Below are 26,265 nucleotides of genomic sequence, written 5' to 3'. Positions count from 1 at the left end.
TACTGCAATTAGAAATAAATGAATTTTTTTAAATGGTGACGATGCTACCTTTTATGTTATACGTATTTTTATCACAGTAAAAACTAATTTTAAAAAAGCAAGATTACATAGTGTGAGGCCTTTTAGGATTGGACGAGCTGATGTCCAGATTTGGCTGAATTTAATCATTCACAATACTCCAAGAACCAAACAGCCCCCCAGAAAAACATTTGTTCATACTATATTCTTCATCTACAAAGAGAAAAATATGAACAACATAGAAACAACATGCAAAAAAAAAAAAAGAAAGAAATTAAAATATGTATTTAAGAAAACATTGGGCTTCCCTGGTGGCTCAAATGGTAAAGAATCTGCCTGTGGTACAGGAGACTCAGGTTCAATCCCTGGATCGGGAAGATCCCCTGCAGAAGGGAAGGGCTACCCATTCCAGCATTCTTGCCTGGAGACATTCCATAAACAGAGGAGCCTGGCAGACTACAGTCCATGGGGTCACAAAGAGTCAGACAGGACAGAGCAACTAAGCACACACACACACACACACACACACACACACACACACACAAGCAAAAGCATTAAGGAATGTCAAGGAACCAGTAGAGATTTAGCCCAGTTTCCTGAAATCCTACGTCTAATTTAGAGTGTGGGCTTTTAGAGCCAAAGTGGAATTTTGAGTCCAGCATTTTCCTCTTGAAACTTGAAAAATGAAAGACAGGGAGGTCCAATGCCTCTGTGGGTGGCTGTCTGTGGGTGGCAGGGACCAGGTACAGACTACTGCACTTGACGCCTTTGACCTTGGACCAACCCCAGTGTTGAGCCCATATCCTTCAAGGCCTCCTTCCAAGGACTTTTGGGTCAAACATTCCCCTCGCAGCCTCTCTCCGCTCCATCCCCAGCTTTCACAGTCCTCAGCAAGCATGCTGTTTGCTATTGATGTGGCTCTTTTGTGCCAGCTCTATAAACAAACCACCGTTTGTTGCTTTCTAAAAATAAGCCTTTTTAGCTCTGGATGACATTAGGCCTCAGTATCCTGAGCTGAAAGGTTGGTTTCTTTGCAGCTGACAAATGGTGGCTTATGTCTTCTCAGAGCAGCTGCAGCCCATCTTTGTTGAGAGCCCCAAAGCCTTACCTTGATGGCTTAGAGAGAGGACCTGCTCGGGGCTGGGAGTTGAAGTGCCTAGCACACAAACATCCTCCAAAATAGATTTGGCTACATGGGGAGGATCTCAAGGAAGGAGGAAAATAAGGTGGAAGCTTAGAGCCGTGAAGAAGGAACAGGGTGGCTTCAAAAGGAAAAAATTAAAACGGCAGGAATTAAGGTATGTAATTTACAATGTCCACCAAGGATGCATCTTAGACACAGAACAATTATTCCAGGTACGGAAGCACTTCTCAAGCTCGTATGCAAGAAGGGCCAATGGTCCATTCCATAGAAAGCAACACTTTTATTTTATTCCGTCTTAGCATCCATCTCCTAATTCCTGTGCCTTTGCAGTTTAAGAGGACTTCAGATCCTGCTGCAGTTGATCTGCATGAGTTGGGTTGTCGGTTTCTGTATCTGAGACAAGGACATACTGGTAGTGCCTGGGCCAGCTTCATGGGCACGTGGCCTGTGCAGTCGCTCAGGGCCCTGTGTTCGAAGAGACCATGCTGGGTTTACTGCCCTGCCATCACTACCTTGAAATTTGTAATAATTTTTGAGCAAGGAGCCACGCGTTTCCATTTTGCTACTGAAGCCGAAGCTCTAATACTTTGGCCACCTGATGTGAAGAGCTGACTTTTTGGAAAGGACCCTGATGCTGCAAAAGATTGAAGGCGGGAGGAGAACGGGACGACAGAGGACGAGATGGTTGGATGCCATCACTGACTCAATAGACATGAGTTTGAGCAAGCTCCGGGAGATGATGAAGGACAGGGAAGCCTGGCGTGCTGCGGTCCATGGGGTTGCAAAGAATCAGACACGACTGAGCGACTGAACAACAGCAGTTAATTCTGTAGCTGGTCTCAGTCAGTACCCCAGAGCTTAGGTATCTGATGGTTTATTTTCAGAGAGGGAAATGGGAGCAGGGGGTAACTGGCTTCCATTTTGCTGGGAGCACACAAAGTATGAGGAAAGGAGAAAAAAATAAATAGAATTCTTTAATGTTCTCGCAAGATGTCAAAATTCTTAAAGAGATCAGATTAGGACTAAGATGTGATTTAACAGGGAGCAAATGAGGGGCACAGCAGAGAGCAGGCAGGGTCTTGTCCTCCAGCCTCATCACTCACATCCCGCGGCCGAGTTGCTCCATCCTTCCCGAACACCTTTCCAATCTGGCCACTTCCCCCTTCTCTCTGGGCCTGCAAAGCCCCAGGCCAGCGTGCAGTCACAGCCTCCTTGTTACTCTCCCCTCCTGACCATCTCCCTGGACTCACCCGTGGTCTTTGTTTGTACTTAAAAAAAAAAGAAAGAAAGTGAAGTCGCTCATTTGTGTCCGACTCTTTGCAATCCCATGGACTGTAACCTACCAGGGTCCTCTGTCCATAGGATTTTCCAGGAAAGAATACCGGAGTGGGTTGCTATTTTCTTCTCCAGGGGATCTTCCCAATCCAGGGGTCGAACCCGTATCTCCTGTGTTGTCAGATGGGTTCTTTACCACTGAGCCACCAGGAAAGCCTATAAATATATGCCAGTGCAGGAGACCTAAGAGACTTGGATTCGATCCCTGGGTTGGGAAGATCCCCTGGAGGAGGGCATGGCCACCCACTCTAGTATTGTTGGCTGGAGAATTCCATGGACAGAGGAGACTGTTGGGCTACAGTCCATAGGGTCGCAAACAGTCAGACACGACTGAAGTGACTTAGCATGCACGAGTCACTTTGCTGTACAGCAGTAATTAACACAACATTGTAAATCAACTATACTTCAATAAAAAATTTAAATAGAAAGGTTTTAAATGAACAAGCAGCTTTCTGGGAAATTCCTTGGCAGTCCGGCACTTAAATCTCTGTGCCTCCACTGCAGCGGGTTTGGGTTCATCCCTGTGAATCGAGATCCCGCATGCCTTGTAGCATGGCCAAAAAAGAAAATAGCTTTATGGAGATATAACGCACATACCACACAACTTACCCATTTACAGTTCAGTGAGCTTTGGCATATTATTTTTTTTTTGAAGTTATGGTAACTACACAGCATAAAATCTGCCACTTTAAGTGTACAATTCAGTGGCGTTAATTACATCCAGAGTGTTACATACCCATCATCACCATCTATTTCCAGAACTTTTTCATTGCCCCAAACAGAAGCCACATATCCATTAAGAAATAGTTCTCTTTTCTCCTTTATCCCACCTCTCAGTAACCTCTAATTTCTTCTCTGTCTCTATAAATTGGTCTGCTGTGGATATTTCATGTAAGTGGTATTCATGCAATGCTTATCATTTTCTTATTTCACCTAGCGTGTTTTTAAGCTGTTTCCATGCTGTAGCATGTATCAGAAGTTCATTCCTTTTTATGACTGGTAAGATTCCACACTTTGTTCATCCATTCATCCATCCATGGATGCTTAGATTGCTCTCCATTTGGCTACTGTGAATAAAGCTGCTATGAACACAGATGCACAAATCTCTCTTGGACTTGATTCTTTTGGGTGTATTATCACCCCTGGACCCGTTGTTGACCACTCCAGTCCAGTTGCACTCAGCAGAGTCATCTGTTACCAACACACACTTGGTTGTGTCCCTCATCGGCTTACAACAGTTTGCTAGCTTAAGATGGAAATGCTCACAATGCTGAGGACAAAGATGGCAACGCTCACCAAGGTCTCTGGTCCCTGAGCTCTGGCGGCTGACCTCTCCACATCACCTTGCCCTACCCTTTTCTCTCTCTTTCGTCCCCTCCACGCTTCTCAATGGAGCTATGTTCCATTTGGATTTCACATGTGCTCATTCATTTTCCTAAGATATTCTGTGTGTGTGTGTGCTCAGTCGTGTCTGACTCTTTGCGACTCCACGGACTATAGCCTGCCAGGCTCCTCTGTCCATGGAATTTCCCAAGCAAGAATAGTGGAGTGGGTTGCCATTTCCTATTCCAGAGGATCTTCCCGACTCAGGGACTGAACCTGCATCTCTTGTATCTCCTGCATTAAAAGGTAGATTCTTTACCACTGCACCACCTTAGACTTGGTGTTCTTCTAAGAACACTCCTAAGATGTTTATCCTCCCCAAATTTCCTAGCTTTTGCTTGACCAACTCTTCCCATCTTTCTCACCCATTTAATCTTAAAAAGGGCTTCCCTGGTGCCTCAGTCTTAAAAAGGTTGCGAACACCTGCCTTGCTCACTCCTTCCCCTCCTCCCACACTCCCTCTGTCTTGCTCCTGCAGTCCCTTGCTGCATTCATTTGGCGTTACCAGTTCAATGTCTGTCTTCCTCACCCGTTGTTGTTGTTTACTTGCTAAATCATGTGCAACCGCATGGACTGTTGCCTGCTAGGCTCCTCTGTCCATGGGATTTCCCAGGCAAGAACACTGGAGTAGGTTGCCATTTCCTACTCCAGGGGATCTTCCCAACCCAGGGATCCAACCTGAGACTCGTGGACTAACAGGTGGGTCAGCGAGCCACCAGGGAAGCCTCTTCCCCTGTGCCAGTGACTAATGTTGACTGAGCACTTCCTCCTTCCAGGCCCAGTTCCTACCCTCCTCACCTATATCAACTCCTTAAATCTTCACAGTAAGCCTGCCGCCTTTACAGATACGGAAGCCTGGGGATGCTGTCCCCGTTAGGAGCAGTGCCCACACTGGCATCCTTGCAGGACAGTGGTGGGAGCCCCCAGCCCTGAGGGAGCATGGTTCCCTTCCTGGGCCAGCATATTCAGAGGATCTATAGATCCTAGCAGAGGATCTAGCCCACATAGGTACCTAACTCCCATCCAAACTAGATGGATCAATGGAATGCAAGGTACATGGAGGAAACTGAGTTTTGAGCAAAGGTCACTTACTGAATGGCTGCTAGGTGCTAGGCATCCTTACCCACCCCACCTCCCGCCCCCAGCCTCAGTTTCCCCAACCTTGAAAGTGCACAAGAATACTGAGGTTCAAGGATTATTGAGAAGGCTGAACGTTTTCATGTAGGCTTTAAAAATCCTGGTGCCTGGGTCCCACTAACACATGTTGATGGTTACATCTGCAGCGCTCCCCGCCCCACCCGACCCCAGACAGATGAGGAAATGGCCGGAATCTTCCCTTCCCGAGCACAGAGTGGGACGCGATGACATCCAGCCCCGGGGGCCTTGCGGCCCACCTCTCAGAGGTTCCCGCAGGTAGGCCAGCGAGTCGCTCCGGGTTTCCTCTCCAGGCCTTCACGGCATGCGGTGCGGCGCGTCTCCCCGTCCCAGGCATTTGAGACCCGGGGGGCCCGCAGGGCGCCTGGGCCCGCCTTGGGCCTCATTATCTACGTTTCCGCGTCAGGCCCGCGGCGAACTTGGCAGGCGCCCGCGCGGTGTTCGGGAACACTCTGTGCCGAGCGCGCTCCCGCCCGCCTCCCTCCCCGCCGGCCCGGATGCCCCGCGCAGGTTTGGGTCCATGGACCCCCAGGTACGGCACCCGGCGCGCATCCACGGAGCCCCCGTGCCCTTGTCCTCGGTGTCCCCCGAGCCCAGGTGGTGCTAAAATCCGCTCCTCGCCCACTGGCAGGGCGTCCAAACGTAGGTTACCCCGCGCGTCATCGAGAGGTTCAGAAAGATGCTGTGGCCCCATTTTAAAACAAAGCCCGTTTATTAGCTTTCGGCCGCAGTCTGGGCCGGCCCAGTGTCAGATCCTGAGCGCAGCCGACTCCCAGTACCCACAGGAAAAGTAGGCAGCTAAAAGAAACCTGTTCTGGACCATGTGATCCGTTTGGAGCACAATGCCTCCCCTTTCCGCCCCCACCTCCGCCCCGCGACGGTTCCCGTCAGGGCTGCGTCAGCTTTGGCGATCGCCAAGGCTCCGGGGTCTTAGTCTCCTCTGCTGTGAAATGGGGATAACAGTGCGTGCTTGGTGACTCTGCACGTGGAGCGCGGCCGGTCGCCAAAGACGTCAGTGCTGCGGTCCCACACCTCCCGGACCCCACCTTCCCGAGGCCCCCACCCCGGCCTCGGCCCCGCCCCGGGGCTCCCTGGCTCAGCGCGCGGCGCTGGCTCCAAAGTGCGTCACGGGCGCTCCTCCGGCGGCCAGGGCGAGGCTGGCACGGGGCCAGCGCGGGCCTGGCCGGGGGTGCCGGGCGGTCTCAGGGGGGAGGGGACCCGGGGTGTGCAAGGCACTCCAGTCGTGCGCTGTTGGGGGCGCCCTCCGCGGCGGGCAGCGCGCCAGGGCCCCGGCCTCCGGCAGCCTCGGGGGCGCGGAGGGGCTACACTTTCCCTTCGCCCCCCGCCCTCGTTTCCTCCTGCGCGGCCCGCAGCAGAGATTTCCTCTCGGGGAAACTACGCGGATCCTTCCCGGGGCTCCTCGCCCCGCCCCAGGTCTCCGCCCCCCTCTTCGCTGGGGAGCCGGTGCTCGCCCGCGGCGGGGAGGAGGCGCTGGCAGCCTGGGCCGGGAGGTGGCAGGGGGCCGCGGAGACGTCGGCTACCGACTCTTCCTGCCATGTGACGCCGCCCTCCGTCCCGGATCCCCCGTGCGCCCCGGGCCCGCGCCCGCGCTCCGTCGCGCGGCACATCATGCTGCTGCCCGGCCATGCGCGCCCACCGTCCGCCCCGCAACCCGCGCAGCATCCCGGCCTCCGCAGGCAGGTAGAGCCTCCCGGGCAGCTCCTGCGTCTCTTCTACTGCACCGTCCTGGTTTGCTCCAGAGAGATCGCGGCGCTCACGGACTTCTCCGGTAAGAAGCGACCTCCCTCGCTGAGCGCCCCCCGGCGCCGCGGGGCGCTAAGGTGAGCCCTCGGTTGGGGGCCGGCGCCCGAGGGGGCAAGGCCGGGTTGCTTGAAAGTTAGGGCGAGCTAGGAGCCCTAACTTTTTCTTGCCTGATGCGAACTCTTCGCATATAAGTAGCTGCATGTGGGATGCCGGCAGAGGGGGTCCCCCAAGAAAGAAGGGTGGGTAGAATTTGGAGTTTGTCTCCCGATGAGTTGACCTCGTCAGTATCCCAGGGTCAGGGACCAGACTCCGAAGGATGCGTATCGGTTTAAAGCACCTTACGCTGAGTTCTGTGCACCGAGCTCAGCGCTGTTGGTACACGTGTTGTGGTCTGCGTTGTACCTGGTTTGCTTTAAGCGCAGTTTGGGTGTGCCCCAGCCGACCTCGCGGGTGCCCACGTAAGGAAACCAGTCCAGGAGACATTTGACCTTAAGTCTTTGCCAACAGACCTGAGGGAAACCCGGGGGTGGGGAGGTGGAAGGTCCGGTGGAAATGCCATGAGAGGTGAGTAGAAGCTTGCAGTACAGAGAGAGGAGACTCAGGGGTAAGACTTTACCGCCAAAAGGCACCAGAGTTGGTCCCTTCCAGCCCCCATCGCCTTAAAAAAAGAAAAGAATAAAGACTTCCCCTCCCAGTAACCGATGAGGCTTTTTTGGGGGGGGAGACTGAGCCGATCTCAGATAGTTCTGGGGTTGTAGGTGGGGCACCACAAAGGGAGAGAGGTTTCTGAATTGATGGGGCTAGAGGGACAGCATTCTTAAATTACCTTTGTGCTTGCTGAGAGTAACCAGACGTCCTTGCAAAGGTGGATCAGACCTGGGTCTCCGTCTGGCGAGGCTGGTGGCCCTTCACCCTTTCCTCGCCCCTGCCCAGCCCCGGAAGCAGCTGAGTCCCATTCTTTGCCTTCTCCCGCATCTCCTGTCAACGCCAGGCTTCCCGCATCTCTGCCTTGAAGGTCTTTTGCGGTGTAATCACAGTCAACAAGGCTCCTTCCTCAGACCCTGTTTGTGCAATACGCTAGTACATGGCAAGGGACACTGGCAAACCAGAAGCTGAGTTGGGTTTCTAGTTTACTTACAGAGAATGTCATTGTTAGCTGAGAGCCCTCGGGTCAGAGGTTCTTTGCTTTGAATATTTAATATCAAGGCAGTGTTTCTACCTCGCAAAGGAAGCCAAGACATGCCTATTTGGCAAGGAAACTGAGGTCCTTAAGACCAAGGGTCAGAGCGCTGTGGTAAATGTGCTGGGAAAAAATGCTGAATTTCAAGTGCTATTGACTTTTTTTTTTTTGGTAATAGAACTTTCTTGGCTGCTAGAAAAGTTCTGTCTTTGCTGATTTAAGCTATGGAAAGCAGTCTGAATTCAGCCACCGGCAGGCTGAGAATATTGTTGAGCAAAGAACAGAAAGCCAACAAGCCTTTCTACAGCGTGACATCACTGTAACTGAACAAATATTGCTTTAGGTGCCGTTGCGGTGTAACCATTAGATTGTTCTCACAGACTACAGGCACTTAGAGCTTGTTTCTTTAGTGAAGCGGTTGCAATCCTTGAAGCAGTCTATAGGTTACCACCCAAGTTTGGAACTGTCTGAAGGTAACAACTGTTTCAGAGGGTGAACTTGAGCTGTCAAACAGAGATGCTGTAAACTTGGAAGTGGATGTTTTCATACATATTTCTCTAAATGATTAAATGATAAAAGAAATTTTCTTGTGCTTTTAGTGGGAACCTACATTCCAGGGGTTGAGACTCCCTGAGCCAATATTCGGTTGATGGTGACATTGCCCGGCAACCCCCATGTTTTCTCTGGCCAACCTTGCTCTTTAGAGATCTGAAGACCAGGGAGAAAGTGTCTGGGAGCCTTTTGGGGAGAAGAAAAGGAAAAGAACCTTGTCTGAAACCACAGACACACTCACATTTAGATCTAAATTCTAGCTTGTATGGCTTTAGGGAAATATTAGAAAAGGCTCAGGGAGAAAGGTAATGTCTTCCAAAATTGATTCATTTGACTTGAAACTTAATGAACCTTTAGGGACCCCCCCCCCCAACCACATGACATACACCATCCAAGAAAATTCCTAAGCTCCAAAGATGACAGTCTGAGGGTTCAGTTGAAAGCTTTAGTTGACACAGTGGATCCTGGTCATGTGACTCCAACACATACACCCACATAGACACAGACACACACATGCCCCCCTCCCCAACTCCCACCTCTGTGGCCTCAAAGCCTGATTCCTGCCTTCCTGGGAACAAGAGATCCTGTTCCTGAACTTAGAGGGGTGTGTAGAAACCAGTGCCTGAAAAGAGACAGTGGACCCTCCCCTTCGGAGCCTGAAGCAATAGCTGAGCACTGGAGAACAGCATTTGATGTCTTTGCTTGCTTGTTTTTCTAAACAAGGAAACATCAAAAATCCAGACAGATGGAGGGTGGAGGGAACTTGGGACCCTTTCAGTCTTCGTGAAGAAGGGGATGGAAGGAGGATGGTGAATCCAGGTGAAAGAAAGTGCTGAAATGAAAGGGGTCCTAACCTTTGTCTGTACAGTATTGGGCCTCCTGGGAGATTAGCAGCACAGAGTTTTGGAAAGTTACTTAAGCCTTTCTCTTCTTTGCAACTCTTCCTTGAGCTTTTTTTTTTTTCCCTGAGGCTGTCAGCTGGTGTAGTTTTCCTGGGTCATTGGTTTTTTTGCCCCGGGGATTCCAGCATCAGATCTCACTCTTAATAAGCCAGAGGCTGCATCAGGGCCTCCTCTCCTCCCCCTTCATGCTCGTGACTTGTGCTAATCACCTCCAAGCCTGCTAGGAAACAGGCTCCCTAAACACCCCCTTCCCTCTCCTCCCTGAAGACATTGAGATGCTGCCAGCGGCCACTGGAAGACTATCATCACTGCATTAAAAACACATCCCAGGAAGGCAAGAACAGTTCATGCAAAATTAGTGCCTCTGATCCTTAATCCCAAACTCAAAATGCGCTTGGCTTTCATCCATTTTCCTCTTTGGGATAGCGTTCTGTTCTTTTGACTGCATTCCCAACTTCAGGATTTAGCCAGAGAGGTCCAAACTGATCATTGATATATATATGTTTTTTCATATATAGAAATACAATGTCAGCATCATCTTTGTTCAAAGAACAAGGCAGGATGAGGGCAGAGGGGAGGGAGGGGTGCCATTTTGGTTCCAATGATTAAAAAGATCCTAAAGATCCTTTCTACATGTGGTCTGGCTTTCAAGAGTGATGTTTTGGTGTGTCTCTGAACTTAGTTTGCCGTGTCGTCTTATTTGTTTTTTAAAAAATAATATTTACTTACTTGGCTGTGTCAGATCTTAGTTTTGGCACATGGGCTCCTTGTTGTGGCGCTTGGACTCTTGAGTTGTGGCATTTGGGCTTCGTTGACTCTCGAGTTGTGGCATTTGGGCTTCGTTGACTCTCGAGTTGTGGCATTTGGGCTTCGTTGACTCTCGAGTTGTGGCATTTGGGCTTCGTTGACTCTCGAGTTGTGGCATTTGGGCTTCGTTGACTCTCAGGTTGTGGCATATGGGCTTCATTGCTCTGAGACACGTGGGATCCTATCAGTAGTTCCCTGACCAGGGGTTGAACCTTGCATTGCAAGGCAGATTCTTAACTACTGGACCACCAGGGACGTCCCATCTTGTTTATTTATCTATATATTGTTGATGGTTTTATTCCCTGCAGAGAGCAGGTACGGTCTTCTCTCTCTACTCTTTCCTTTTCTCCCTCTTCTGTTTTTTTTTCTTTTCTTTTCTTTCTTCTCAAAGATGCTCAAAGTGATTGATGGACTGATGAGGGAGGGAAGGAACAGATGGAAAATTAATCATGTTCCCACTTGGATTCCTAGAAAACTCCTGACTTGTGACAAAGAGAGTCATGATCATATGTTGACACATTTGGTTTTACCCTCGGGCATGGAATGGTAAATGTGGGAAACAGAAAGGAAGTGAGAAACAAGGAGAGTGGGGCAGCTTTTAAGGCCTTCTTTGTTCCCAGACGTCCCCAGACCGCAAAGAAAGGTCATTGCATGATCAAAGGGGGTCTCCAGGCTGGTGTCCTACCCTGCCTGCCTCCATCAGTAGCCTAAGTGGGTAAGACAAGATGTGGGGCTTGTTATCAGATCATTTGCAGCCTAGCAAATAAGCCTGACCCTAACTCCTTATTTCACTGGTCAAGAATTTCAGAATGTAAGACTTCCCTGGTGGTCCAATGGTTAGGAGTCCGCCTGCCAATGCAGGGAATGCAGGTTCGATTCTTGATCTGGGAAGATTCCACATGCTTTGGGGTAACTAAGCTCATGCACCACCAACTACTCAGCCTGTGCTCTAGAACTCTCCAGCTGCAATTACTGAGACCTGCTTCCCTTAGAGCCTGTGCTCTGCAACGAGAAGCCATTACAATGAGAAGTCCAAGCTCCGCAAATAGAGAGTAACCCCTGCAACTAGAGAACGCCCACAAGCAACAGTGAAGACCCAGTGCAGCCAAATTAAAAAAAAAAAAAAGAATTTCAGAAAATAGAAAAATGGTTTTTCCATTGGTTGGGATCCTTGGAGTGGGAACTCTGTCTTGATGGAGTGGTCCGTTTAGAAGAGGTTGAACCTTCCTTTTATGCTTAGAGAAACAGTGGGTCTCAACCCTGGCTGACACACTAACATCCCTAGAGTCTAAACAAATATGTGGATGCTCTAGCAGCAACCCAGGGCTTCTGATGAAATTCATCTGGGAGATCCAGGCATGGATCTCTTTTTCAAAGCCCCCGGCAATTCTAGAGTGCAGCCAGAGTGGAGGACCACTGCTGCCCATGTCAGAGGGCAGGGATGAACCATGCACAGTTCATCCAGGGGTACATGGGTGTGACTGGGTCCCACTTCCCCCACCCCCCGCCCCAGGGCTCATTGCCAGGGAGACCAGGATGTATGTTCCCTGCTCTCAGTCTACCACTGTGTCCCAGCACACAGGTATGCACAAACTTACACAGACGTGCAGGTCACACAGGTCTGCCTTTTATCATCCCTTGGTCATATCATACTTTAATTGGGATTGTCTTCACTTTCAAAACTTTGATGGAGCCAAAAGTCAGCTCATCACCAAAGGAAAACAAAGCAGATGTCTAAAGGAGTTGTCCGGCTGTCATAGAAGAAGACGGATGAAAAGTAAGCATCTCAGAGCTCTAGCCTGTTTCCATGGAAAATAACTACATTCAAAAAGTGTTCTGACGGCTCTTTCTGTAGCCAAGAAGAGGAGTCTGGGCAGGCGAGTGGTCCCGTAATTGATGGCTTTGGTCTCCCAGGCGCTTTATTGGAAAAGGCAGCCTAGCAGTAGTTTCGAGGGAGGAAGAGAAAAGAAAGGAGTGAAAATTAGTTGAGCATAGCGTTATCTGACTTCATCCTCATAGCAACCTTCTGAGTTAAGTAGAAATCTCACTTTTTCCCAGCCTCAGAGGGCTTGGTTAACTTGCCAGAGACCCCCAGCTCGGAAGCAGAGGCAGACCCTAACACGGGTTCAGGGGTGGGGCCGGGCTGGAGGACTTGGCCTGTGTGGGTGCTGAGTGGCGGGCAAAGCCAGAGAAAAATGCCTCAATTTCTCTGACCTTTTTAGATAGTTCTCCATTTGGGTGAACTCTGGGAGCTGGTGATGGACAGGGAGGCCTGGCGTGCTGAGGTCCATGGGGTCACAGAGAGTCAGACATGACTGAGCGACTGAACTGAACTGAACTGGACTCATCATAGCGATTTCAATTGTCCTCTGAGTAGACTGACCTTTTCTCATTTCTTCCTTCAACATCTTCTCAGCATTGTTGATCCACAGTAGATGTGGGCACAAGGCAATCAGTGGGTATAGTAGAAAGATGTTAGAACTCCTTTTCTATTCATTTCTATCTTGAAAAAAGAAGCTCTGTCTTGCTTCTAATTAACATACAGATTGAGGGAGTTTCCTGACAGTCCAGTGGTTAGGATTTGGCACTTTTGCTGCCATGGCCTGGGTTCCATCCCTGGTCAGGGAAGTAAGATCCTGTTAGCTATTCAGCATGGCTAACAAAACAAACAAAAACATGCAACTTGACAGTACAACAGTTCATCATTTCTTTTTAAAATTTTATTTTATTGAAATATAGTTGATTCATTACACAATTTCTAAATGCAATATTAGAGATGTGTTCTCAAAATGTTTTTGCTGTTGGGGCTCATGATTTAAAACTTTTTGAGACCACTAGTATTTTCAGCCATCCTGACAGCACTTGCAAAATTCTTGAAAAGGCACCACTTTGGGGGCAATAATATTGAAACAGCAGCTGCTCCCCTGTGGCCCAGCCCTATCGCCTCCTTGCCCACCGCGCCAGTTCCCACAACTGCCAGTAAAATTTAGAGGAAGAATGTAATAATTCAGTAATTATCTCGTTTCAAAAATCCATACTCTTGTCATTCAAGCTAAGTAATGAATGTGGATGCATTGGGTGAGGCACTCTGGACTTTCATGACACTTTAATGAGGCTGGTGTGTCTGTATATTTCTAGAATGCACTAGCTTCCCTGGATAACATCCGTCCTAGAGTCACCTAGGTTTTAGCACTGGGAGGAGTCTCTCAGATGGGAGGGTGGCTGACCAGGTGATTCTAAACTGTTTTCTTTGAGCTTCTTTCTTTCCCCTTGGGTGCATGCTCAGTTGTGTCCGACTCTTTGTGATCCCATGGACTATAGCCTGCCACGCTCCTCTGTCTATGGGATTTTCCAGGCAAGAATACTGGAGTGGGTTGCCATTTCCTCTTCCTGACCCAGGGATTAAACCTGTGTCTCCTGCATTGGCAGCCGGATTCTTTATCACTGAGCCACCCGGGAAGCCCCTCTTTCCCCTTGAGGCCTCTAATTCTGCTACTCCTTCCCTGGCCCCTATGTGTGCACTACCTCAGGTTAAACTCTGACCCAACATAAGGGGCAAATTCTTTACTTGGTTTTCTTAGCACAAGTAAGAGAAGTTAGCTAAAAATATTATAATGTATCACATACATAAAGCACTTTATGCCACACAGTGTTTTAAAAACTTCATGTTTATTAACTCGTTTAATCCACACAACCCTATGAAGGAAATTTCTCTGTAAGTTGAAGAAATAGTAGCCAGAGAGCTTATGTAACTTTTGGAGATTTGAATGCAGGCAGCTTCTCTAATACTAAAGCAAATCAATTATAAGTTGGTTAAAACAATGTCACTTCTTATGTTTATCTCTTAATATATCAGATCCAAATCTTTCCGGGACTTAAAGGTATTGTCCATTCCACGTTGCATCAAGAGATAGCACCATCCAGCCCCAAATAACTGATTATGAAATAGGGTCTATAATTCATTTCTTGGAAACATGGTGGAACTGGTGTTCTGAAAGTATTTCCCCAACAAAACATCTAAAGCTGCTAAATAAAATATAGCAAACATCCTTTAAATGCTTGGGTGAGTGGAGAAACACAAGGAGTAGCCAGGGAACACAATGAAGAGAGACCAGAGAACTGAAGAAGTAGCTGGTTCTGACTCTGTGGCTACACTGGGGCCTTTGATGCATTTTATAGTCAGAATTTACTGGGTACATGAGGGCAAGAGACACGGCGTTAGACCAATGTCAAGTGAGGAATTGGAATAAAGATCTCCTTATAAGGCCAGGGCCTGGAAGGGCTAAACACTCATAAAAAGGTGCGTGAGAAACAAATCAGCATTCTTGCAAAGAAAGATGACAAGGGAACATCTCAGCTTGGGCTCAGGATTCAGTTCAGTTCAGTTCAGTCACTCAGTCATGTTCGACTCTTTGCAACCCCATGAATCACAGCACGCCAGGCCTCCCTGTCCATCACCAACTCCTGGAGTTTACTCAGACTCATGTCCATCAAGTCGGTGATGCCATCCAGCCATCTCATCCTCTGTCGTCCCCTTCTCCTTCTGCCCCAAATCCTTCCCAGCATCGGGGTCTTTTCCAGTGAGTCAACTCTTCGCATAAGGTGGCCAAAGTATTGGAGTTTCAGCTTCAGCATCAGTCCTTCCAATGAACATCCAGGACTAATCTCCTTTAGCATGAACTGGTTGGATCTCCTTGCAGTCCAAGGGACTCTCAAGAGTCCTCTCCAACACCACAGTTCAAAAGCATCAATTCTTCAGCGCTCAGCTTTCTTCACAGTCCAACTCTCACATCCATACATGACCACTGGAAAAACCATAGCCTTGACTAGACGGACCTTTTTTGGCAAAGTAATGTCTCTGCTTTTTAATATGCTGTCTAGGTTGGTCATAACTGTCCTTCCAAGGAGTAAGCGTCTGTTAATTTCATGGCTACAATCACCATCTGCAGTGATTTTTGGAGCCCCCCAAAATAAAGTCTGACACTGTTTCCACTGTTTCCCCATCGATTTCCCATGAAGTGATGGGCCCAGATGCCATGATCTTAGTTTTCTGAATGTTAAGCTTTAAGCCAACTTTTTCACTCTCCACTTTCACTTTCATCAAGAGGCTTTTTAATTCCTCTTCACTTTCTTCCATAAGGGTGATGTCATCTGCAAATCTGAGGTTATTGATATTTCTCCCGGCAATCTTGATTCCAGCTTGTGCTTCTTCCAGCCCAGTGTTTCTCATGATGTACTCTGCATATAAGTTAAATAAGCAGGGTGACAATATACAGCCTTGATGGACTCCTTTTCCTATTTGGAACCAGTCTGTTGTTCCATGTCCAGTTCTAACTGTTGTTTCTCAAGAGGCTCAGGATTAGAGGAAAAAATAATCTTTGTTGAAACTATGTAACCACACACTTACCTTTGCAAGAATCTGGGGTTTGAATTCACATTGCCTTTACCAGGAAACCCAAGCTAAGAAACTCAAAAAGTTGCCCCAGGGTACCTGGAAAAAACCCACAAATATTCCCTGTATAGCAACATCAATGCAGGCCCCACAAGATTCTGGTAGATTAAATTCTGCTGATTGTGAACACGCAGTTGAAAATGCACTGAATGAACAACAGCCAGCACCAAAACCACAGAGTGTTTAATAAATAACAGGGAATATAAAACACAAAAAGAAATAAAAGACTCCAGAAGAAGAAGGAATGAAATGCTATCAAGAATGAGCAGGCCTATTTTTTTTTAATAGAATCAAATATATCAACTAACATGAAAAAATATATTCACTGAGGTTCAAGGCTTGATGGATAGATTAATGTAGTTGAAGAGAGAAATAGTGAACTGGAAAATAAAGCTAGGAAAATTATCCAGAATGCAGTAAAAGAGATAAAGACATGAAAAGAAAACCTTATAAGATATGGAAAATGGAATGAAGATTCAACACACAGGTGACCAGTATTCTAGAAAGAGAGAATAGGAAAAATGAGGGAGAGACAACTCTCAAAGTGATAATATCTTAGAGTCAATTTTGAAGACTTGATGAATGATTCAGATTCAAGCATCCCAAGCAAAATAAATTTATGTCTATCATACTAAAACTACAAAATAATAAAACAAAGTGATGGTCTTAAAACAATCAGATGGAAAGTTTTTCATTTGGAAGGGCTTTGCCATGACAATGAGAGTCAGAAACCAGTGAAATATTTTCCAGGTTCTGGGGAAAAAAACTGTCAGTGCAGAGCTATATAACCAGCTAAACTATCTGCAAGAGTGAGTGTGAAATAAGGACATGTTTACCACTAATAAATCCTTACTGAAAGAACTACTAGAGGATATACTTCCTGAAGAACAGTAAGTCTAGAAAGAAGGCTTGTGGTATAAAGACATGACGAGCAAAGAAATGGTACAGCTTCTAATGTACTTTACCTATATTCTTTGCTCTTTCCTGCTTAGAGAGTGTCATCTCCTTGCCTTGAGATTTTCTCTAAGATGTCTTGTTCTTTCATCAGCTAAGATTAAGACATAGCTTTTTGTCTTGTTGAACTTTTTGACCCAGTTGAACTCTTCCACTGACTTATGGCTTTCAACCTGAGTTACCCAAGACTTCTTCCCAGTGGGCATCAGTTCCATTGTGATTATATAATGGAAGGTCTGTCTGAAGGAACAGGAAATGTTCTCAAGTCTTTTGGGTCTCAGATGCTATGCTAAGTATCATATAGGCCTGCTCTAAAGAGTCAGTCTGTCCCAGGGAGGCTCCCTTCTCAGTGGTTTCATGGGCACTCATCACAAAGCAGTTTGAGGGATGAAGAATAGATTTGGCCAGTTACGTTCTTCAAATGGTACCCAAACCACAGAGCTTGGAATTGAGGGATTAGTAGCATATCCATCCTATGGGGTCACAAAGAGTTGGACATGACTTAGCAACTGAATAATAACAATAATGAGCGTATCCATAGACCTACCAGACAACACTGTCCATGGGTTGATTTTCCACTTCCACACTTGCATTTCTGGACATCTATATCCCTTGTTCACTCAGGTTCCTGATGTTGAATGTCTCCTGCATTAACTAGTTAGGGAATGAAGTGAAGTGATGATTGGTGTTACTCTCAACCTAAGAGCCTAGTTTTCCACACACACACAGAAGCAGGCCACATTAAAATTCAAAACTCAGGCCACTGAATCTGAAATGTGTGTTTGCAAACCGTCTGATTTCATGTCTGCCTCAGATGTCCCACGAATACAAATCACTTCATTTGGAGTTGGAGGAGCAAGGAGGAAGAAACCTAAGAAAGATCTCCAAAACAAATCTTTAATTCGGATGAGGATAATAGAATGTAATCCCGTTTCAAGTCTGTCAGCATTCCTTTGATGATTACAAATGAGTCCCTTTTCCCCTGCAATGTGGGGGAATAATCTGGATAAAATAACCCTTTTTGTCTGCAAGGGCCCAAGCGATGCATACTCGTGACAGCTTTCAGAGTAGTGTTTCAGAGCCTGAGAAGGGTGCTCTGCTACCAAGACCTTCCCTTTCTTCTCTTGACTTAGAAGACTTTTCACTCTTTTCATGTTTGGCGGCTTCCAAAGTTCTCAGGCTTAGAAATCATAAATCAATCATAGTACTGTACTCTGGAACGAGAGAGACATGGGTCAGGGAGCCCTTTCTGTTCTCTGTTTGTTCACCAGGAGACAGGTGGGGATGAGAACGCATGATCTTATCTAGAAGGCTAATTTGTACAGCTTTTGAGGGATATGCTTAAGGGAGTGTATAAGATTAGAGTCTCCTTTCTATTAAAAAAAAATGTACACTGACCCAAGTTCAGGCTCACATGCCTTTTTTGTTCATGTGATGGTAAAATTAAGGGACAGTTGTTTTTAAACACCTTCCTCTGTTTTGTGAGGCTAAACATACCTCCCAAGGCTAACCATACCAAATGCTTTGTGAATAAGTCAGACTGGATGTAAAGCCATCCTGAGGCTGTCCAATCCACAGCCTCAGGATGGAAAGGGGTCTCCGAGGCCCTGATGCTGCAGGACCTGCTGTGTGGAGTCAGCCCTGCAGGCTGTGAATTCTACAGAACAGAGCCTGTGGTCTTCCGTGTTTTCACTTCTTCAAAGCTCACTTTAAGTGTGAAGGACTCTTTCTTTTTTAAAACAAAGGGCCCCAGGATTTTTTTCCCCCAGGGTTATGTGTAAATAGTGTTATGGATCCCTAAGCCATAAACTAGCACTTTGAGGAAAAAGGCCTGCTTTTGTCTTCGACTTCTGTGTTTCTCTCTGGCTGATCAAGGCAGGTTGTTAGGGCTTGTCAGTCTTCACCAAAGATTCCACATGGTCCTTAGAGTAGATAACTATCTTCACTCAATACAGATTTTGCTTGTTCTAACACTGAGTCTAAACCAGTGATTCTCAATATTATGCTTAACAAAAGAAGACAAAGACAAATGCTATGTATTACTTATATGTGGAATTGAAAAAATAATACAACTGAATATGTATACAGGACAGAAACAGACTCATAGACATGAGCTAGTGGTTACCAAAGTTCAGAAAGGAGGTGAGAGGGATAGATTGCTACTAAGTCACTTCAGTCATGTCCGACTCTGTGCGACCCCATAGACAGCAGCCCAACAGGCTCCCCTGTCTCTGGGATTTTCCAGGCAAGAGTACTGGAGTGGGGTGCCATTGCCTTCTCCGATATATAAAATAGATAAGCAGCAAGCATTTACTCTGTAATAATGGGAATTATGGGCTTCCCTGGTGGCTCAGACAGTAAAGCGTCTGCCTGCAGTGCGGGAGACCTGGGTTCAATCCCTGGGTTGGGAAGATCCCCTGGAAAAGGAAATGACAACCCACTCCAGTACTCTTGCCTGGAAAATTCCATGGACTGAAGAGCCTGGTGGGCTACAGTGGGCTGCAGTCCATGGGGCCACCAAGAGTCAGACATGACTGAACATGCACACGTGCATGCATGCACGCACTCACTGGGAAATATACCCATTATCTTGTAATAACCTGTAATGGATTATATCTGCAAAAACACGGAATTACTGTGCTGCACATCTGAAACTAACACAACCTTGTACATCAACTATGTTTCAATAAGCAATAAAATCGTAAAATAAACCAATGATTCTCAACCCAGAAAAAACTGTTCCCTGAGGAATATTTGACAATGTCTGGAGGCAATTGAATTCGTTACAACTGGGGGTGCTATTGGCACCTAGTGAGTAGAAGCCAGGGATGCTGCTAAACCGCCTGCAGTGCAGGGGGCGGCCCCACAGCAGGGATGACCCGGTCCTCAGTCCTCACGCTGAGGTTGAGGAGTACTGGGCCAGACCAGCTGACATGCCATGGTTTTATTTTCTACATGTTTGGAATCTCAAGAAGGTGTGACATATTTTTAAACACTGAAGTTGAGTGTGGAAAACCTAGAGACAGCTCCACGATGCTCTTCTCAGGGCCAGCTTGCCTTACACAACCACCCAAAACTCTCAGTTCCTCAAAGCCAAGGACATGGCAATCCAGGCACAGCTGTGTGTCCTCACACTCCCGCCTAGGGGACTTATATTCATGTTCCTTCCACCCTCACCTCCTTACAGAACTTGCCTGTGCTGAAAAATTGATGCTTTCAAATTGTGCTGGAGAAGACTCCTGAGAGTCCCTTGGACAGCAAGGAGATCAAACCAGTCAGTCCTAAAGGAAATCAGTCCTGAATATTCACTGGAAGGACTGATGCTGAAGCTGCAGTACTTTGGCCACCTGATATGAACAGTCAACTCACTGGAAAACACCCTGATGCTGGGAAAGATTGAGGGCAGGAAGAGAAGTGGGTGACAGAGGATGAGATGGTTGGGTGGCATCATCAACTCAATGGAAATGAGTTTGAGCAAAGAAGGAGACAGTGGAGGACAGGGAAGCCTGGCGTGTTGCAGTCTATGGGATCACAAAAAGCTGAACACGACTTACTGACTAAACAACAACTGGCCTTTTTGTCCTCCTTATTTCAAGCTCAAATACTCAGCATCATTAACATCAATCTAAAATACCCCTCTAGATGGAGAGGTGTTGAGACTTGAAGTCAGTTGCTCGCTCACACTGCAAGGATGTCCTTGCAACACTTCTCAATTATTTCACAACATCAGCAAGGCAGTTGTGGGCATGGGGTGGGCGGGGGAGCAATTTGATTTTTAAAAGGAAGACAGCAAGTCTTGAAAACCATGAGCAGATTTGGTTCCTCCCACTGCCTTCCCCTACTTTCCTCCTTCTGTGTTCCTGTTTCTGTTCCTCTTGCACCTTCTCTGACCCCCGCCCCCACCTTTGCACCCACAGGTAGAAAGCACATAGATGAGCTGATATCTCTATGCAAGGTCATGTCCTCTTCTATGTGTTGTTGTTCAGTCACCAAGTTGTGTCCAACTCTTTGTTACCCGTGGACTGCAGCACGCCAGGCCTATCTGTCCTTCACCATCTCTTGGAGTTTGCCCAAGTTCACGTCCATTGAATCGGTGGAGGAGGGAATGGCAAACCACTCCAGTATTCTTGCCATGAGAACGCCTTCTCTGTACTGCATGTTATATAAAGACTTTCGTTCAAAGATGGATCTGAGAGTGTTGATTGCATGGGTGAATCATCTAGCGCTACTTCAGGGCGAACCTGTCCACTCTTCTGTGCCGAATGTCATCACCTTATCAGGCCATGTTTGCAGTTTCAGTGGTTGTGGGACTTACCGAGCCCACACTGAGTAGGAGAATCAAGCGGATTCCTCTGAAATGATAACTACCCCCTGTGCCCAGGGGCCACGGGCCCGGAGGACAGCTGCCCAGGCCAGAGCTTGCGTTGCTGCCACCCGTCTTTCAAACAGGTTGCAGCTCTAATTAAAGTATTTCTTTCCTTCTGCCAAACGCAGAGAAAATATAGTATTGTTTCCAAAAGAGCGGGCAGGGGCACCGGCGGGAATGGGTGTGCAGTATTTGTACAGTTTCGTGACTCAGTACATCTGAATCTCCAGGCATTTTAAGAGCTTTGTCCAAAAAAAAGGTCTATTGTGTGCCTCTTGGCACTGAAGAAAATAGCAGGCCTGTCAGAACTCTGTTTCAGATTTAATTTTAAAGTGGGTGATGTAAGAATGTTGTCCAACAGGAGGGCTTCGCTCCCTTTTCTCATTTCTGCCCATTTTGGTGTGAGAGAACTTGAGTTCTCTGAATCCATTCATATTAAGAAATCAAAGCCTCTTCCCTTGAAATCGTTTTAATGAAAAGGCATCACATTGCAAAGCAAATACAGTATGTCTCTAAAATGCATATGACCTCTTAGAATTAAAGTAAAATTATATTTGACTATATTTGTTATTTTCCTCTATGTGCACGCTTCAGTCATGCCCAACTCTTTGCGACCCCATGGACTGTAACCCACCAGGCTCCTCTGACCACGGGATTCTCCAGGCAAGAATACTGGAGTGGGTTGCCACGCCCTCCTCCAGGGGATCTTCTTGACCCAGGGATCGAACCCGAGCCTTCTGCTGCTCCTACTTTGGCAGCTAGATTCTTTACCACTGAGCCACTGGGGAAGGCTTATGTGTGTATATATAGACACATATATGGAGCATCTTCTTACATTATCTTCTCTTTTTTTTTAATACACTTAAAAATTATTTTTTCATTTTTAATTGAAATATAGTTGATTTACAACATTTCAGGTATACAGCAAAATGATTCATATATATATATGTATATATTCTTTTTCAGATTCTTTTCCATTATAGGTTATTACAAGATACTGAGTATAGTTCCCTGTAGTAAGTCCTTACTGTTTATCTCTTTTATATATAGTAGTGTATATCTATTAATCTCAAACTCTGAATTTATCCCTCTCTTCTCCTTTCCCCCTTTGGTAACCATAGGTTTGTTCTGTATGTCTGTGAGTCTCTGTTTTATCAGTACACATTTGAAAATGTAGACATAGAGACGTTACTGATTTTCCCAAATGCTCCTTGCACTTGGTATGTACTTCTGGGCACCATGCTCGTCATCAGTCTTGGGTACAAATGTAAAAATAAGCAGAAAAGGGGCTTCTCTAGTGAGCTAGTGGTGGAGAATCTGCCTGCCAATGCAGGTGACAGGTTTCAATCCCTGGTCTTGGAGGATCCCACATGCCGCAGAACCACTGGGCCCGTGTGCCGCAGCTGCTGAGCCTGTGCTCTAGAGCCCGGGAGCCACAACCACTGAACCTATGTGCCACGACCACCGAAGCCTGAGTACCCTGGAGCCTGCATTCTGCAACCAGAGAAGCCACCGAAGTAAGAAGCCAACACATTGCAATAGCAGTGAAGACCCAGCACAACCAAAGATAAATAAATAAAATTATTTTAAAAATAAGCAGAAAAAAGCTTTTTTGCAAGGTTGTGCTTTCCTGGTTGTTTCTTTCCCTAGATAGTAAACATTGGACAGTGATTTTTGTCATCCCGTCAACATTTTAATATAGAGTACACGTTTATCATCTATGTCTCTGTGTTAATATTAACAAACATTATATACTGTGCTTTTTAAAAAAAGAACCAAAGCATGGTAGTCAACCCTTGGATTCAGCTGAACTGTGAATACTGAGTATGTTGTAAGCTTCTGGGCCGGGAAAATTTTTTTACGATGTTGCAAACACCAGTCTACCTTATGGGAGTGACTTTTCACCCAAACCAGTCTTTTGGGCTCTGCATACAGCACCACCGGTCCTTGGCGAAACAGCCTCTATTTCCTTCTTCTTGGTTTCTGGAAAGCTCCCTTAAACACCTGGACAGTCACTGAATTCAAAGTTTGTATTTTTTCCATAATGGGAAATATAACACGTAGACCTCATCACAAGATGGACTGCACCATCCATGTTGCATATGTGGTCCAAGATAGAGTCAGACCACGGATGAGAAGATTGGTCCCTGGAAGAGCTTTGGAAACCAAAGATAAATCTACCATGACTCTCCATGGCCCCAGGTTGTTACTGCAAGGAAATCTGGCCAAAGGGAGTGTCTAAGTTATTTGCTCTTGTGTGTGTAACTGAACGCACATGCACACACACACTTAAAAACACATACTCACACAAGTGAGGGGCCTTTCATCCTCAGAATGCAGTCAGACAGCGACACGTGACCTAAGCTCAAACTACAGTCTTCTGTGGAACCTTCTGGACTGTGACTTGCTACAGCCTTAGTGTCTTTCTTGGAGTACTGGTTGTAGTCGCTGAAGAGCGACTTGAACATGGCGGCCGGCTCGCGCAGGATGGTGACGTAGACGGTGCCGGGCGGCATGAGGCGCTGCAGCTCCGCGGTCTAAGCGCTGGTGGCTGGCTAGCACATGCAGCGGCCGCGTGGCCGCGTGCATGAAGTGTGCCAAGAAGTTACGCGGGTGGCAGAACTGGTGCTCGCAGCTCGGGTGCGGCAGGGGCACCATCAGGTCGTGGCGCTCGGCGAAACGGAACAGGATGTTCTGCACCGTCGTGCCTGCAGTCCTTGTCAGACTACAACGGGGGAGACCCGGGGTCGATCCCTGAGTCAGGAAGATCCCCTGGAGAAGAAAATGGCAACCCACTCCAGTATTCTTGCCTGGAACAATCCCATGGACAGAGGAGCTTGTGAGAGTTGGACTATAAAGAAAGCTGAGCACTGAAGAATTGATGCTTTTGAACTGTGGTGTTGTAGAAGACTCTCGAGAGTTCCTTGGACTGCAAGGAGGTCTAACCAGTCCATCCTAAAGGAAATCAGTCCTGGGTGTTTATTGGAAGGACAGATGTGGAAGCTGAAACTCCAATACTTTGGCCACCTGATGCGAAGAACTGACTCCTTGGAAAAGACTGTGATGCTGGGGAAGATTGAGGACAGGAGGAGAAGGGGATGACAGAGGATGAGATGGCTGGATGGCATCACTGACTTGATGAACATGAGTTTGAGTAAACTCCGGGAGTTGGTGATGGGCAGGGAGGCCTGGTGTGTTGCGGTTCATGGGGTCGCAAAGAGTCGGACACGACTGAACTGAACTGAATCTGCCATTCTACAAGATTCAAATCAATCGTTTTATGGCCCGGGGTGACTCTCCTGGTGCCAAGATTATCTCAAAATACATCTTGTGGGTGAGGGGCCTGGTGCCATTCTCTGATTTTTGAGACATTCCTTTCTTTCATTAACAGACTGCTAGTAACTTCTCCCCTGGAGAAGGAAATGGCAACCCACTCCAGTATCCTTGCCTGGGGAATCCCATGGATGGAGGAGGCTGGTAGGCTACAGTCCACAGGGTCGCAAAGAGTCGGACACGACTGAGAGACTGTTTACTTTACTTACTTCCTTAGTGTCTTTCTTGAGAGTATGCACCATTCATCTTCATTACCAACTTATGTATTTTCTTTCTGTGGCAAAGGTAAATTATTAGGTAGCATATAAGCAGTATGATATACTGAGAGTCTTAAGAAGATCAAATGTTAGTGATTCAGCCTCACAAATTGGGTTAAAATTGCAGGCCTAAGTACTTGGTTGTAAATTTACATCATTATCATTATTATTCCAGCAAACTGTGAGGTATGGACGTTACTTGTCCATATCTGCTTTTTCTCAGGTTATGGGGAAGAGTGAATTTGCTGGAATCACCGAAGCCTGAGAACCAGGGTAAACGGCTAAGCATTTCTCACTGCAGGGCATTCGGGGCCCAGGGCCGACTCCACTGCATACTAAATCCTTCCTCAATTGGATTTTAATTTAATTATCACCAGGGAATTAAAATTTTGAAAGGACAATATGCAGACCTTAGAAACCGAGCTATCCAATAGAAATATGATGTAATCCATGGAGGCAATATTAAATATTCTTTCGTTGTTGTTCAGTTGGTAAGTCGTGTCTGACTCTTTGCAACCCCATGGACTGCAGCATGCCAGGCTTCCCTGTTCTTTACTATCTCCCAGAGTTTGCTCAAATGCATGTCCATCAAGTTGGTGATGCCATCCAACCATCTCATCCTCTGTCATCCTCTTCTCTTCCTGCCTTCAATCTTTCCCCAGCATCAGAGTCTTTTCCAATGAGCTGACTCTTCACATCAGGTGGCCAAAGTATTGGAGTTTCAGCTTCAACATCAGTCCTTTCAGTGAATATTCAGGTAGCCACACTAGAAAAAGTAAAAAAGGTGAAATGAATTTTCATAGGAAATTTTATTTAACCCAGTGTTCCCAAAGTATGATCCTTTCCACCTTAATCAGTAGTTTTTATTTTAATTAAAACATATTTTTATGAGACTTCAAAGCTTACATTTTTATTTCAAGCTTTTAAAAATTAATTATTAGTGAGATAGTTTGTTCTCTTTTGCTTATGAGGACTTGACAACCTGGGGTGTATTTTAAACTTACAGCTCATCTCAACTCAGCCTGGCCTCATCTCAAGGGCTCAGTAGCCACGTGTGACCTGGGGCCACCATTCCAAGCAATGCAGTGTTAGAAGGTTGAGAAGGGCATGGAAGTTTTAGAAGTCCACAGCAGGGCAGCTTTGAGGTCTGGGATCAGCACACCGCCTTAGTTCTCAGTGAGGACACCTTCCTTTTACAGAGCCCCATCAGGCTGCATTGTGAGGGGCCAGAGGCGGCCACCCTAGTCCCCCCTGGGAACTTGGCCTCCCCAGCTCACCTGCTTTCCACGTGGGGGATAATGGGTGTCCTCCTACTTCTTCCAACCCCTTCCCCAGAAAACCATCCTAGACTTCGGTCCTTGGGAAGGGAGAGAGGGCTGCCAGCAGTCACCCAACTGTGGCAGAACCTCCCAGCAGTACCAGAAGTTGATCAGCCCTAATCGTCTTCATCTCTTTCTGCCACGAGGATGTCAGGCTGTCCTCTGCACACCCACTGCATCAGGGCATCAGAGCTCAGAGATGTATCCTCCTCTTGGAACCTCATTTCTCCTGGAAGCTGCTCTCTGTTAACCTCAGCCCACAGCAGAGAGAACCCAGGCTGGAATTTGCCATGAGGTCTCTCAACTTATTAAATACAGGACCAAGACTGGACCTAGGAGGACTC

At 46.9% G+C, this 26,265-nt stretch overlaps 1 protein-coding gene across 2 annotated transcripts in view; it reads left to right on the top strand.

Annotated features, from left to right (window-relative positions):
• Positions 1–6,304: 6,304 nt before the first annotated feature.
• The window catches only part of EVA1C (eva-1 homolog C), a 112,729-nt gene continuing 92,768 nt past the window's right edge, over positions 6,305–26,265 (top strand). For both annotated transcript variants that reach the window (XM_055567689.1, XM_055567688.1), the window contains exon 1: positions 6,305–6,824. In XM_055567689.1, the coding sequence (XP_055423664.1) occupies positions 6,665–6,824 (160 nt within the window). In that variant the 5' untranslated portion in view covers positions 6,305–6,664. The remainder of the gene's footprint in view (positions 6,825–26,265) is intronic.

This window comes from Bubalus kerabau, chromosome 2, assembly GCF_029407905.1.
Source record: "Bubalus kerabau isolate K-KA32 ecotype Philippines breed swamp buffalo chromosome 2, PCC_UOA_SB_1v2, whole genome shotgun sequence".
In the NCBI taxonomy this organism is placed as follows: Eukaryota; Metazoa; Chordata; class Mammalia; order Artiodactyla; family Bovidae; genus Bubalus; species Bubalus kerabau.
The sequence above is the reverse complement of the archived record's forward strand: the minus strand, read 5'-3'. Positions and strand labels throughout refer to the sequence as shown.